Below are 14,963 nucleotides of genomic sequence, written 5' to 3'. Positions count from 1 at the left end.
TCTGTAGTGAGAAATGACAGAAGTGTTGGCTACTGTCTTGGCGGAGAACTTGCAGCCATGGCATCGCCTGGCCTCTGACCTTCCCTCACAAGAGATGAGTGTCTTGAGTGTAAGCTGATACGCAGTATTTGTTTAAGAAACCAAAATAGTTTAGGATATTATCCTAAAAAAATCTACTCTAAACATAGAAGGCTTTATAACCTAATATTTTTGTGACTCAAATATTACTGCAATTGAGATTATATTGCTAAATTCATAAAGCATTTATTTGTGCTAAAAAAATACCTAGATTTATTCAGAGGAATGCAGAGTGATATTTTATGAGATGGCTACACAATGAAATAAATTTGACTAGAATAGTTCAAATCAAGTTCACTGGGAGAAGGGCAGCAAAGAAAGGGAACTTTTATTATTCTTATTTTTGTCAAAGGAATCTATGGTCCAAGTCATAGATACTAAACAAGTTTTTTTAAAATCAAAGAGTCATGTGAGCAGAAATTCATTTTTAGAATGTTGAAATATATGAAATAAAAACACACCCCAGGGACAGAGATTTTTGTAAAAAATGTTGTTTTGGTAATATTCTATAGGTATAAATATTATTTAGTAATGTTAACATCAAGAAATAAACCAATGGAAAATCAGACAGTTTAGATTATGCTCATCTGCTATATCTCTTATGGAAATTACGTATACATATATAATAATTTTACTACTAAGGTTATAGAAAATGAAAGCTTTAGACATGAAATGTTATCTACTATCTTTATAAAAGAAAGAAAAATATTAAAGAGAAACGTTTCTTTGAATGGCACATTCATTTTAGTTTATTGAAAGTAGATATCCTCTAAAATTCTGTTCTTATTAATTTATAACCATAATAGGTTGGAATTTAAAACTGATTTACTCTTTATTTCCTTTATCTGGTAGTTCAAGATAGCTATTAAAAATGCAACATTTAATCAAAAGGGACAATCAATAGTCTATATGAGTCCTTTCAAAAATAAACTTGAGCTGTCTTCTCTCAATTTCTAACACATAATAAGCTTTTTCTTAGGAAAAATGCAATCTGCGGAGTCTTCATTAACCCTTTCATCTTGGCTATGAAATTATTTCACTCAATAAATTGTAGTGCTGAATGACTCCCCTGAATGACGAATTTACATAATTAGGGAGTGGTTTTAAAAGTGTGATCTATGGAGTCCAGGGAGACACATTTTCTTTCCTTTTCTTCCTTTCTGAAGTTTTTGACAAGAGGAATTTGGCATTTTTAGGTTGCTTCTGGCATTTGGTTTGGTCTCAAAATGGCTGAAAGGCCTACAGTTCGCACCTGTCACAAACACTTCCAGAAATGCCCTTAATTCCTTTAATGTATCTTCTTTATTATTTTCAAATCCTGTTGTATTACTTCATTATAAATTTCCAGGAAATTAAAAAGAAGGGTGCTATAACTACAAACCATTCTCCTGGTAGAATGAAAAGTCAGTGTAGCTGTGGATTTAGAGGGAATAATCTGTCTGCTGAGGAAATACAGACCATTTCGTATTTGCTTAGAATTTGCTCAGATCCTTGCAAAAGCAGCCAGCTCTCAATTATTCATATGAATGAAGAGCATCTTTCATTGCACTTGTCACTGGGCAGTACCTTCCATTTAAAGAATTCATACCTGCTTCCACACACAGTAGCTATGGCTTTGAAGCAGCCAGATGCGAGTTGGTAGGAACCAGTATAGCATCGGTCAATTGCCCAGTTGAAAAGATTTATCTGGTCAGGATTTAATTCCAATAGCAAGACGACAACTTCGCAGCCAAGCTGATGAACCTGAATACATGGAGAAAAACAATTATTCACGTTTTATGAAAGGTTATTCTAGGGAAAGACACCAAATCAAGCTTAGCAAACATAAACTGGGTAAAAGGAGTGAAGACTGAACATTCATCTTGATTAATTTGTATTCCACAAATTCCTCTTTAAGAGGATGCAATGCTGCAACTTTTCTTAATCATTAACCTCTCCCTCTTCCTCAAAAGTAACCACTATCCCGATTTCTGCCACCATTTGGTTAGTCTGAGCTGCTCTGAACTCTATGTAAGTAGAATTATACAATATATAACTTTGTGTCTATTTTCTTTCATTAAACTTATGTTTAAAAGTCATCCACACTCACTCACTTCCATTGTTGTACAGTGTTCTAACTTACGATGGATCCACAATTTATTCATTTTACTACTGATGGACATCTGGGTTGCTTCCAGCTTTTGACTTCATAATACTGCTTTGGATATTTCTGTGTCTTATGTTACACATAGTGGATGCATACAGAGGAATACAACTTCTGGGTTGTCGGATGTGCTATGCTCAACTTCAGGAGATAATGCCCATTGGTTTTCCAAAAAGGTTATTCTAATTTACTCTCTCTAGAGCATTGTATGAGAGTTCCTGTTGCTCCATTTCCTCATCAGTATTTAGTATTGTTAATCTTTTAAATTTTAGCCATTCTAGTGAATTTGAAGTTGTATCTCATGTGGCTTTAGTCTGCAACTCTCTGATTACTAATGAATTTGAGATCCTTTTCTTATGTTTATTGGCCATTTAGATACCTGTTTTGTAAACTGGTCAAGTCTCCACTTATTTTTCTGTGAGTGTCTTTATTTTACTTATTCGTAGGGCCCTTTACTCTTCTAGATAAGAACTCTGTTGGTTTTATGCTGCAAACGTCTGTCACTCTATGGCTAGCCTGTTTACATTCTTAATGGTATATTTTGGTAAATACAAGTTACTAATTATTCTTTCTTTATGGTTAGTAATTCTTGCATCTTGTTTAAGAAATCTTTCCCTAATACCAAGGATTGAAATATCCTCCTGTGTTATTTTCTAGAAATGTTAGTTTTTTAGCTTTCACATTTAGGTAGATCTACAACCTATTTCTTCTTTTCCATTCCTGATATCTTATTTTTCCTTTTCTAATACATTGGGTAGTATCTTTAATAATGTTGATAAAAGTGGTAAGGGGGCTTCTTGGATCATTCTAATCTCAGGGAACACTTCCAGGATTCACTGTTTAGTTTGTTTACTATAGGCTTTTTTAAAAATACCTTTTATCAAACTAAGGGAGTTCATTTTTATTCTTAGTTTCATTAGGAGTTTCTCTCACAAATGATATTATTAAATGCTTTCTCTGTATTTATTGAGATCATATGATATTTTCTTTTTAAGACCCTATTAATATAATTAATATACAAATGAACTGAAGGACATTTGAACCAACTGAAGGATATTAAACCAATCTTGCAGTTCTTGAATAATTCAATTTGCTCATGATGAGTCATCTTTTTAATATCACTAAATTAAATTTTCTAATATTTTGTTTAATTTTTTTGTATCTATCTTCATGAATGAAATTGTCTTTTAATTGTCTTTCTCATTAAATTCTTGTCAGGTTTTAGTATGAAGCTTATGTGGGTCTCACAAAATATGTTAAGATGTATTTCCTCTTGAGCTGTTTTCTCTTTGAGGATTTGTATTAAATCAATGCAATTTGTCCCTTAAATATTGAATTAATCTGTAAAGTCATCTGGCCTTAAAGTTTTCTTTGTGGAAAGAATTTCAAATATAGATTAAGTTTCTTTATTACTTATATGACTATTGAGATTTTCTTTTCTTCTTGTGTTTCTCTAGGAATTTGTCTATTTTATCTAAATTTTCAAGCTTATTGGCACAAAGATGTTCATATGTTCTCTTACTTTTCTATCTGTAGCATCTGTAGTGATGCCCCCTTTACATTTCTGAGGATGGTGACATGTGTCTTATCTCTCTTGATCAGACTTGTCACGGATTTATTATTTTTATTAGTCTTTAAATAAGTCCAACTTTTGGTTTAAATGAGCATGTCTATTAATTTTTTCTCTTTAATTACTTTCTGCTCTTAGCTCTATTATTTCCTTCATTGTACTTTTTTTGAGTTTGATACACTATTCTTTTTCTAACTTCTTGAAATGGGCGGTTAGGTTATTGATTATCAGCTTTTTTTCTTTCTAATATATGCATTTAAGGCCACACAGTCATTCTAAGCAACCCACAAAGTTTACAATGTAGTATTTTCATTATTCTTCAGTTAAAAATATTTTTTACTTTCTATTTTTATTTATTCTTTGACTCACTGGTTATCTCAAAGAGCATTCCTTAATTATTATTATTTTTTATTATTGATTACTAGCTCAATGCCACTGTGATTAGAGAACATAGCCTGTGTAATTGCAATCACTTGAATTTCATGGAGACTTGCTTTATGGCCTTGTTTATGGTCAACTTTGGTAAATGCTACTGTGTTTTTTATACTGATGCATCACAGTGTAATGTGAACAGCACGTAAGCCTACACTTTCGTGGCTGATGTTTGAAGAAACTGTGCTGTGAACAGTGCTTAGAAATGTCAGTAACGCAACCAAGGCAAAACCCTCAAGATATTTAAAAACAATGCATTTTTGGCTAGTACTCACTCTTAAGTCTTGACAAGCCAGAATATTGTCAAGCCACTTATACAGGTAACCATCTGGGGAAAGGCCCACGTTGTCAAACACTGGGCCACAGCACAACACTGCTGACATAGCCTGACAACGAAACAGAACACAACCTGGGATGACTGAATGGTATGCAACTGAGTTTAAAAAACATACTACCAGATTCATAAACGATTAAGGTCTTTTAAAGTAGTTATTTCCATAAGATTTAAGAATATTCCTTAACAGATTCAATTAAAAAGAAACCAGATTCCTAAGTTTGTCTTTTTATAAGAGTTAAAACCCATAAATTGAACTTCGTAGACATGTCATTTTTATTTAATCTTTATGATGAAAGACTAAGATATTCAAAACAAAATGACCATTTCACAGTATTTAAAATAAATTTATCTTCAGTGACTTCAAATGAATGAGTTCTGCTTGTAGGAAAAGCATAGCTTTTCAAATTTTCCATTGATGACAAATATTTGACTAGTGTACTAAACTGACAAATTTGACAAATATTTGACTAATGTACTAAATTGACAAACTGAAAAATATAGAAATAAATAACTGTGGTTCTTAATCAAAGATAAAGAAAATGAAGAATATAAACTTCAGTTTCTTTGAGAGAGGAGGAAGCAAGGGAAGAGAAGGTAAGGGAAGACTTGATTCACTTCGTAATTAGTGGGTCCGAATGACTACCAGGGCCAGGGTTTAAATTAGCTCCCCTGAGGCACAAGCCAGCCTGACAGCAACTTCTGGTATACATGACAGAGGTGCTATACAGTTAATTTTCTAAAAGAAACCACGCTATAACCATGATTCTGAAAATTCTGAAGAGTCCTAGCAATAGAGGAATTTATTTCTGGGAGTCTCTTCCAGGATGAGAGCAAAGTCATTCACTGAGGTGAAGGTGACCTACCTTTAATGCACAATACTGGTATCTTGTAATCTGATGATTTCTATCACTGTAACGGTCCAGAGGCGTGAACATAATGCTGAAGGGCCCTGCCCATTGGCTAAATAAGATGAAAAGATGGTGCCTCAGGCTTTGCTGGGGGAAGAGAAATCTTCGATGGTGAACTAGAGAGAAAACACAGAGCCTAAGAGTCTGCTAGACTGAAAAATACAGAGAATACAGTTTACGTTGCTATTATGCATGATCCTTCAGTTTTGAGGAAAGGAGTAAAACTTCATTTTCTAACTCAAGTTTTCGTTTGGTCATGAAACATGTATTTAACAAGTCAAGCCTAAGTTTCTTTCTCTTCTTCTCATGTTTCTGTCAATAGCACCTCGTCTCAGAGCAGAAAGTAGAGATAGAAAACGGACTCAGAGACACTGTTTTCTAATCAATGTCCAGAAAAACACACAACACCTTCCACTCAGCTGCTGATTACATGTAAAACGTTCTCTCGATTGCTGCGGAGTCTTTAGGAAGAACTATGAAATACAACATATAGACTATTTTAAACAAACACATTTTTACCGAAGAAGTTAACTCAAATCTTAATTTAGGGTCGTCAAAGATGCGGCAGATTGGTAAGAAGGTTTTCCAATATCAAAATGATGAAAAAGTAGAAACAGTTGAGTTGCAGCTTTTTGTAATTATGTCAAAAAGCTTTAATGACAACAATTAATTTTTACACCCAACTGATGAGCTATTTTTATTCTCTATGCTCCTGTTAGATGAAATGCTTTAGATCTATTTGCTCTGTGAAAAAAATTCTCAGTAAGTTCTTGAGCTATATAGAATTCTATATAACGTGTTGATTGAATAGAGCCAAGAGTAGGACTACCGCTGAGAATATACGTTCACAGATTAGCACACGGTGAATGAAAATACGTGCGAATGTTCCTTTTGAATTAGTTTCTTCCTATGGAAATCACACAGGTTCATGCTCAGATGGGAGCCGAAACAAAGAACAGAAATGATGGTGAGTGCAAAGCTCACTATTGTTCCTCTACCAACTCTTTGCTGCATAACCACAATCTGTTCTCGTGGATTTCTAAGTATTTCCAAACAAATAAACCATCCCATCTCCGACCTGCCCACAGGCCAGTGGGTTTAAAGAGGAAAGCACACGAATGAACACAGATGTCTTTTCCAGCATGAAAGGTAACTTGTGGTGATGCATCACCTGGAACGCGCTGAATCAAGTTGGCAACCATGGCACTAAAATGTGCCCGGATATCCTTCAGAATTTCAACTTCTTTATCATTTTCAGCTTCTAGGAGCATGCGGGTCAGGTCCACATATTCTAAGAACAAAGCTCCAAGGGCCAAAGTATCCCGCTCTAAGGCTCCATTTGTGCTGGAATAAAAGGAAATTAAAATTTTAGGTGATTAGTCTTTGTGTCAACGTAGCGCATGCAGCATGGAAAGTAAGATTCACTGTCAGAATGCACACACTAAATGTGCTCTTGACCTTCGTGCAGTGTAAATATTTTTTTTTAAAAAAAACCAAGCTTTTGGGGACTTTTCTAAGTAAAAGTTAAATGTAATATTAAAAAATAAATAAAAAGAAAGAGACAAAAAGATCAGTTTGGTGAAGCAAGATTAACTCAGTATAATTTCCACTCTACCTGTCACTTATCACACCAGCATCAGCCAGAAGTTCAAAAATTCGAAGTAGCTGTAGCCTTAACAAGTCCCGCCGTTCTCGGCGTTTTTTGTTCTGTGTGGAAAGAGGCAACCATTTACAGACATGGCACAACAATGTTACCTTTGCTTTAGGAAACTGTATTAAAGAAAGGCATCATCTAGTCATTTTCCATTTTCTAAGCTTAAAAGACAAAAAGTATTTTTCTTCCTTCCTAATCCTTAGAGAATACACTTGCTATTATGGGCTACGAGAGGAACAGATCGTAAGTGGGTCAAAAAACATTTATAAGTTGGAAATGTTGAGAATCAGTAAGTCTCATTTTCTAGAGGTTCCCAGCAGCTGCTGAGAAACTAAAACATCAGAAACAAGTGGAAAAGGACTGTGGTCACTAACGTCCCCCCAGTTCTGGTCACGGAGGTAAAACTATGCTTACTTGAGCTGCCAAAATTCAGCTACTTCTTGCATCTTATCTACTACATGAGGAGGTTCTTGTTTAATCTTTAAATGTTTTCATCCTGCTCTATTGTAAGTTTACCCTTTTCAGAGTTCACTTCAGGGACGATGATGTTGAGGAAAATGCCTCATAAACCAGATGAAACAATGTTCTTGGATGTTCAACCCCTTGTGAAAAACAAGCAAACGAACTAAAAAGCAAAATTCAGTCTCAACTAAAACCTCTTGCAAGAATGTAATATCTTAGCAAACACATGAGTATTTAGGTTGCTTAAGTTTTGGACCTAAAATCTTTTAAAATTGGAACCATATGATATTATATTTAGTACAATACTGAAATAATAAAACCGAAAAATAATGAAAATAACAAAAGTTAAAATAGTAAGATTCATTGTTAAAAGTATGTTGATATGTTTGTTTTCTTTAGAGGAAACCATTGGGTATGATTTAAACTCACACTACTGTCCAAATAAACCAAGGCATTCATTATTCAAATTCAAAACCTTACCTCTGGTCTTCGTTCCAGAGCCTCCTTCATTAATGGGTGAAGTTCTTCCACCAATTCTCTATGAATAAAAAAGGTCAGCATTTAGAATTCATCATTATTGACACTAAATTTGTCACAAAATATAGCCATTCAATACTAACTAATCTGCTTTTTAAAAAAACTTTGCTTCTGACATCAAAATCCCCCCTGGCCTTCCCTTTCCATTTCCCAATCACACGATGAACTGGAACCAGGCATTGGGCTAGACCTCATATTATCAATCTTAATCCCAGTGCTGTGTATATAATTTGGGGTCAATACAAATTCGTTGACTTAGTTTTGGTTTAATGTTCTGGAGACCTCTACGGTAAAACACTACCTAAACAACTACACAAACAATATTATGTAGGCGCTTACTAAATTCAAAGCCCTTTACTGCAGGCTGTAGGGCTGAAGATAAATAAAACTGAGCCCCTGAACAGAAGGAATTCTCAATCTAATTAGTGCAAAAGAAACAGGTGCAATTACTATGGTACCACCTTTGGGATCTGTGCTCAGGGCACTGATTTATAGCTGATTTGAAGTCTTTCTGGAATTTCAGAGACAAATTATTTTATTCGAGCTATATGATCAATGTAAATTATGGCCAGTACTATAATAGGTTGTCATCAAAACATTTTCTCTTACACAGTGAAAATAAAAAATCATCATATTAATGCATATCTTATACTACATGTATATAGTTCACCTGTCCCCAGTACCTCCAGTCTCAGCTTTATATCTGCTAATCTAATCAACTGCCATCTTTAGGAAGTAACTTCTGAATGCCTTGTCACAACGGACAAAATTAGGAGCCTGTCGCTAGATATTTTGTCTATAGTCTGCTCCATGTCTGAAACCTTGTATTTCCTGCTAGAATATTTTGTGCCATTAAACATCACCCTCCAGGAAAATCCAAGGACAGGAAGGTAAACTCTACAGCATTCTATGCTGAGAAATAGAAAGCCTGAATTCCATTCCAGATTTCTCCAATACAGATGCTAGAATTTCTTCATCAAAGAAATGGAAATAATACTAATGGTCTCTTTTGCCTAATTGCAACCATTTATCAAATATTTACTACATGTGTTTTTACACTTAATCCTCTCACTAAATCTGTAAGATTTATTCTATAATTACACCAATCTCTTTAAATTAGAGAGATTCATTTTACATTTATTTATAAAACAATTTTCCATATGAGGGAACTGAGGCCCAGAGACGTTAAGTTTTCCATATCCACGTGGTTAGGAAATTGCATAATCGTGCCTACTCCTAGGAATACTCAGAGGGTAAGATACCCAAAGGAGCCTTAGGTTCTTTGGGAGAGAACGTTAGGCAATTCTAGGCATTATTTTTATTATCTTCTTGTAGTATATCTGTATACACCATTATATAACCAGTAAGTAGTAAAACACTGGTTAACTGGCACTCAAGTAGTCAGAACTCGCAATTTTTTTTTAAGGATAAAATCTGACTCTATATTGTAACATGTTTTTCAGTTGCTTCTAAAATGTCTCATTAATCTTTATTTTTCAGACGATTTCTCACCGATGCTTGAAGTGTTCCCTTTTCTGTGTGCATGAAAAACTAAGATTTTCTGTGCCCTTCCAGGCTTTCACTGTTAGATAAAGTCGTCAGAGGCAGCCTGAACTAACATTTAATGATAACTCTTTGCAAAGGCTTTGACACTGTCTCAGATGGAAGAGTTATTTGATTACAGGTGTGAAATGAGTAAGGAATCCGGAAATTAAGATGTGATGGTCCTCTTAAGGCAAATACAGCATCTTACAGAAAGACCAACAAGCATTTAATGGTAGCAGACACCCCAGGAAGCGTTCTACCAATGCTTAACCTTTGGGAGTCTTTGTCCAAGTGGCTGATGAGCAGACACTTGTTATTTTGACATTACAGCCTCTGAACAGTCTGCCTAACTAGGGATTGACCCTGAATTATCTTCACTTACCGTCACCTAAAACAAAGCTTACGAGCGAGAGAAAATCCAATGGGTAAAATCAAAGTCGCAATGACTAAAAATGAGAGGCGAGGAGGCAGCAGCAAAGAATGCTCGTCACATGCACATCAAGCCAAAAGGACATAAATTGTGCAAAGCCTGCAGACTCTCCAGACACAAGCCAATACGCGAACTCAGACTTGTGTCAGAAGCAGGAACTGCCACAGCAGCAGCACATGGGAACTCAGAACAACTCATTCAGATCACTGTACCTGAAAACAAGGGAATTTGTTCTTCCAAATCCTAAAACTAGGGACTCTGTGATCTCAATGCCCTCCAGTCTCATCAAAGGCACCAGCTGCTTTAACAGAACTCCCACCGATGGGGTGCCTATGGCCTGAAAAAAGTTGACCAAAAGTGAAAAAGAGGTAACATGATAACTGATGCTTCCTTTAATTAAACGATGATTCCATTATAACAGTTTTAAAGTACTGAACCACATCCCAAGGCACTGCCATCATTTCAGGAAAAAAAGCACATAAGTTTTAACACAGCACAATGAATGCATTTTCACCTGGGACACGCATCCTAAAGAACATTATTATTACAGTATAACGGCCATCTTTTATTATTATTTTTTAAACTCACTTAACTCCACAAAGCCATCTTTAACACGATAATTTAATCAAGACACGGTTTAAAGGTGAATACTTGGTGAGGAGTGAGAGAAATGTGGTATGCAGGACATGAATGAAACCTCAAGGCACTAGTAAATACAAGTCACTCTGTGGCCCTAGGCAAGTTTCCTAATGTCCCTTGATCTTCAGCTCCCCAGTTGTCAGGGAGGAATAATAAATTATTCACATAAACACTCAATGGAATTTAGAGATGTGTAGGATGAAAATCTGATCCCATATACTCCAGATGGCAGGCACAGTGCAATTCGCACTGTGAACTCTAGACAAACAAGCTAAAAAAAAACCTTACAGAATAATTCTTCTGAAGCATGTCATGTCACCTTGTTATCGTAGCTCACTGTACCATCGGGCGTGGTCGCCATTATTTCTGGAGTGGAAGCTCTTAAGTGTCCCGGGCTCATAATACTGGGCTTTGCAACTCCAAAACAAAGAATAAGGTAATTTCTCCACAAGGTAACGTAGTTGTCTCCGCTGCCGGCGGTGCTGGTTTTCTTGGCATTAATTGGGCTACTAGAAATATGGAGTAGAAAACACGAGTGAAACGAAGTTCCAGATTTTAGACACCGCTTATTAAATAAAGATCCTGGGAAGGGCTCCAACTGGTTGAACAAGTTATCTCTCAAAGATTGTCTGGACAGGGAATGTCTCTATTGGGTGGAAAGTTGAATGGAACTTAAGATCTTCAGCAGTAAGACACTGAGATCCGAGGCTCAGACAATCACACTGATTATTAAGGGGGGAAAAACTAACTCCAGACAAGAACTTTTAACCTGCTTTTACTCAATGTTAAGAATTCTGTAGTAGGATAGTCAGACACTAGAGAGGATGATATCCCGACTTCTTATATAAAATAAAAATGTAAAAGGGCAAATGGTAAAGCAAGCAAAACAGAGAGGAGAGCGCACTAATGCCTTACTTTGGGTCCACCAGGGGCATCACCGACTGCAGCCGAGTGAAGGCGTATGGCCAGGCGTAGCTGAGGGCGGTGGGGCAGTGCTTGGGCAAGTTCTCCTGCCGGAGGAAGCTGAAGAGGCAGAGGACCCAGGGGTCTTTGACAGACTGGGCGAAAATCCAGACGTGGGAAGGGCTCTTCACATCATAATGGCTATTGACCAGAACCGCGTTCCACTCCACCAGCCACTGCAGGTCCACGCTGTGAGTCAGTGGTAAGGTTGCCTGCAGGTGCCAAAAGCCGGCAGGGTATCAATGCTGAGCTGCAAGTTATATGTCTTCGTCCTGGCTCTGCCTAGAGCCTCTTCCTCCGTGGTGCTTTTGCCGTCCACCTTTGCAACAGGCTGAGCGGGAATCTGAAACACCCCTCCCACCTACCCCTACCACGTAGGACCTGGGTTTGCAGTCATCGCCGTTTCCTATGCTAGACTTCAGTGAGTGGAAGTGCCAAGTTGAAGGACAGGGGCCACGTTTTGTACAGTTTTAATGTCATGTAGCCCTGTACACTTGTACCCAGAAGCTGCTCATTAAATACTTGTTAAACAAAATACGGCATTTGTTAATTTATTTTTAAAAAAATTTTAAGGGGGGTGGTAATTCGATTTATTTATTTAAATGGAGGCCCTGGGGATTGAGTCCAGGACCTCACACATGCTAAGCATGTGCTCCACCACTGAGCTATACCCTCCCCCTGGCATTAGTTAATTTAAACTCGACCATGGATTTGTCAATTTCAAATTCTGCAAAATTATCAACCTCTGAGATTCCTAAATGTGTTATTATCTTGTAATAAGTGTTTTTTTTTTTTAAGCCATGATCTTATTTACCTTTACTTGGACTGAAATACCTTCCCTCTGGCTTAGGGAGATGGCTAAGTTCAATCCCTTTTATGAAGGGCATTTTACTGACGATTTTTGAGCTAAGATACTTACTTATTCTTCTCCTATGATATCAAGTTAAAATAATACACTCTAAAGCCTTCTGAAAGATATCTATGTCTGTATTAATATACATTATATATTACATCATATGTAGATGCATATTTATTGATAACATATAATTTCTTAATATTTCATTCTCTTCTGAGTCCAGAATATCAAAGCTTAGGGAAGAGCAAGTTTCAAATAATCTAGCTGTTGTGACAGAAGAGAACATTGCCATTAAGTTTGTTAGGCATTAAAAGCGACCCGTTTGTTCTGTTGGGTCTCCGAGTTCCCACGGGAAAGAGTGCTACACCAGCTTCAGGTCCAGAGCCGGAAGGTAAAGCTCTGATACGGGCTCTGCCCCCCAGCCTGTGACCTAGGAAAATTTCTGAACGTCTCAGAGTCTCTGTCTCCTTAACTTATGACTTGGAAATCATAATGCTGATCTCACCTAATTTTTAAGTGAATTACATGAGATAATGGAAGTCAAACCTGGCACAAAGCAAACACTGCTCTCCCCCATCCCTCATCTCCTGTGTCTGTGCATCTTCCTACGTGCAGAAATGCTGACCTAGTCACCCCAGCTCAACATTTTGATTCTGATAAACACAGAACCCAAATCACATGAACAAAGCATAATCTTCAGGGAAACAAGATATGTATATAAAACAATTACACCTGACTCTTCCATTCCCTGTCAAAACAGTGTGAATTTCTAAACGAAGAGGTAGGACTATTCAATATCCTTGGTAAGTTCTGCACTGCTTGGCCAACAGTTTAAGGAATTATCATTAATATAACAACCATACGCTAGAACAGGGCAGCTAAAAATAGGGATCTGTGTTCAATCTCAGAAAAGGTCACGAAAAGCTCACAAATGCCTTTAGGTTCTATATTTATTTATAGCTATTTGTCAAATACGTTTATATTCATCTTATACTTATTTGACCACAACATACAAGGGGCATCAGCAATGTGGATTCCACAGATCTGCCCTGCTTCTCTTCAGCTATTTAGCTAAAATTAATCCAAGCCCCATCACTGTGCTATACTAACTGTTTAAAAGTCAGATAATTAAAATCAGTTTCAATTTCCCTTCTACTTGATCAGAAATCGGAATTTGCCAGTATGCTCTTTAAAGCAAAGAATGTATTTGTGTAGCAGATTAAGCTCTGCTGGATTCAGAGTCCAGATAAGGTCAAGTTCAGGCCCTAACACACTGTATGATATGGTCCTGACCCTTAATGTTTTTGAGTTTTAATACCTATGAGGGTCAAAAAAGACAATAAATGTGAAAGCAACTTGTAAACTGTAAAGCACCACATAAGTATAAGTTATATATAGTATTAAGTATAATAAAGCAACTAATTTTCTCAAAGAATCCCAAACAATTCTTGAAACTGCTATTTGCAAAATATCTGTTTTCCTAAGGCTCAAATTTTGTTTCAAATGTATCTGAGTATCTCCTGAGCTATTTGAGAAGCTAGTCTTGTTTTCCTAAGTACTTCTGCGTCTGTTTACTAACCTGACACAAAACCCCAGAATTCTTCCACATCATTTTTTGGGGGGTCTCTTTTTCAGAGAGGCCGAGTTTATACTTAAGAACCATCAGCAAAGAGGATCAAACATGTACTTACTGAATCCGAAACTGCTACATGAATAAAACTTTCGAGGATGGAAGAACTTAGCTGATCCATGACATCAATCATAGGCCTGTCATCGTCCTGCACAGAAGGGAGGCAGTCATTCTCCACGGGAAAATGAATCCTTCCGCCCTCCCCGGCGCCTCTGTCTGGTACATGAAGCAGAACAGCTTGCAAGGTAGTGATAAGGGTTTTCTCACAGAAGAGCGAGTGCCAAGGTGGTGAAAGGGAGGGGTACAACTCCCTAGGATTCTGAGTTTAGCCTTACCAGTTTCCGGGGAAGATAATTAGAGCTCCAATCACACATTGTACTGAAAAGACATGTACCTGAATTTTAAAAACTTGTGCACATATACGTATCTAAATCCCAGTGCCACACGTTACTCACTAAAATGTTCATATTGTTATTCATGTGAAGGAATGGAAACCCCACAGGAGTATGCTTTGCCAGACCACGGAAATGCTGCTTACTTAAGTCACCGATCTGCTAAAATAACTGATAAATTGTTGACTGTGATTGAAGTTCAGTCCCAAAGAAATGGCACTGGGACTGACCACGTACTCCATGTGGTACCTATGTCGTGCACAGCTATTTGGTAAAAGGAGCAGATTGGAAAAAGCACAAGAGAGAATATCTTATAAGAAATTCTTCTACACAAATAATGCACGCATGCACGAACGTGTATTTTGCCATCCTTTATTACAGAGAGGC

At 36.8% G+C, this 14,963-nt stretch overlaps 1 protein-coding gene across 4 annotated transcripts in view; it reads right to left on the bottom strand.

Annotated features, from left to right (window-relative positions):
* The window catches only part of FRY (FRY microtubule binding protein), a 364,076-nt gene that overhangs the window by 82,520 nt on the left and 266,593 nt on the right, over window positions 1-14,963 (bottom strand). For all 4 annotated transcript variants that reach the window (XM_072976088.1, XM_072976089.1, XM_072976086.1 and 1 more), the window contains 10 exons: window positions 14,246-14,332; window positions 11,651-11,910; window positions 11,055-11,244; window positions 10,309-10,433; window positions 8,065-8,122; window positions 7,084-7,175; window positions 6,640-6,812; window positions 5,424-5,584; window positions 4,499-4,609; window positions 1,667-1,821 (listed from right to left, as the gene is read on the bottom strand). In XM_072976088.1, coding sequence (XP_072832189.1) covers window positions 1,667-1,821; window positions 4,499-4,609; window positions 5,424-5,584; window positions 6,640-6,812; window positions 7,084-7,175; window positions 8,065-8,122; window positions 10,309-10,433; window positions 11,055-11,244; window positions 11,651-11,910; window positions 14,246-14,332 — 1,412 coding nt within the window. The remainder of the gene's footprint in view (window positions 1-1,666; window positions 1,822-4,498; window positions 4,610-5,423; window positions 5,585-6,639; window positions 6,813-7,083; window positions 7,176-8,064; window positions 8,123-10,308; window positions 10,434-11,054; window positions 11,245-11,650; window positions 11,911-14,245; window positions 14,333-14,963) is intronic.

The sequence above is a fragment of the Vicugna pacos genome, chromosome 14, assembly GCF_048564905.1.
Source record: "Vicugna pacos chromosome 14, VicPac4, whole genome shotgun sequence".
Lineage (NCBI taxonomy): Eukaryota > Metazoa > Chordata > Mammalia > Artiodactyla > Camelidae > Vicugna > Vicugna pacos.
The sequence above is the reverse complement of the archived record's forward strand: the minus strand, read 5'-3'. Positions and strand labels throughout refer to the sequence as shown.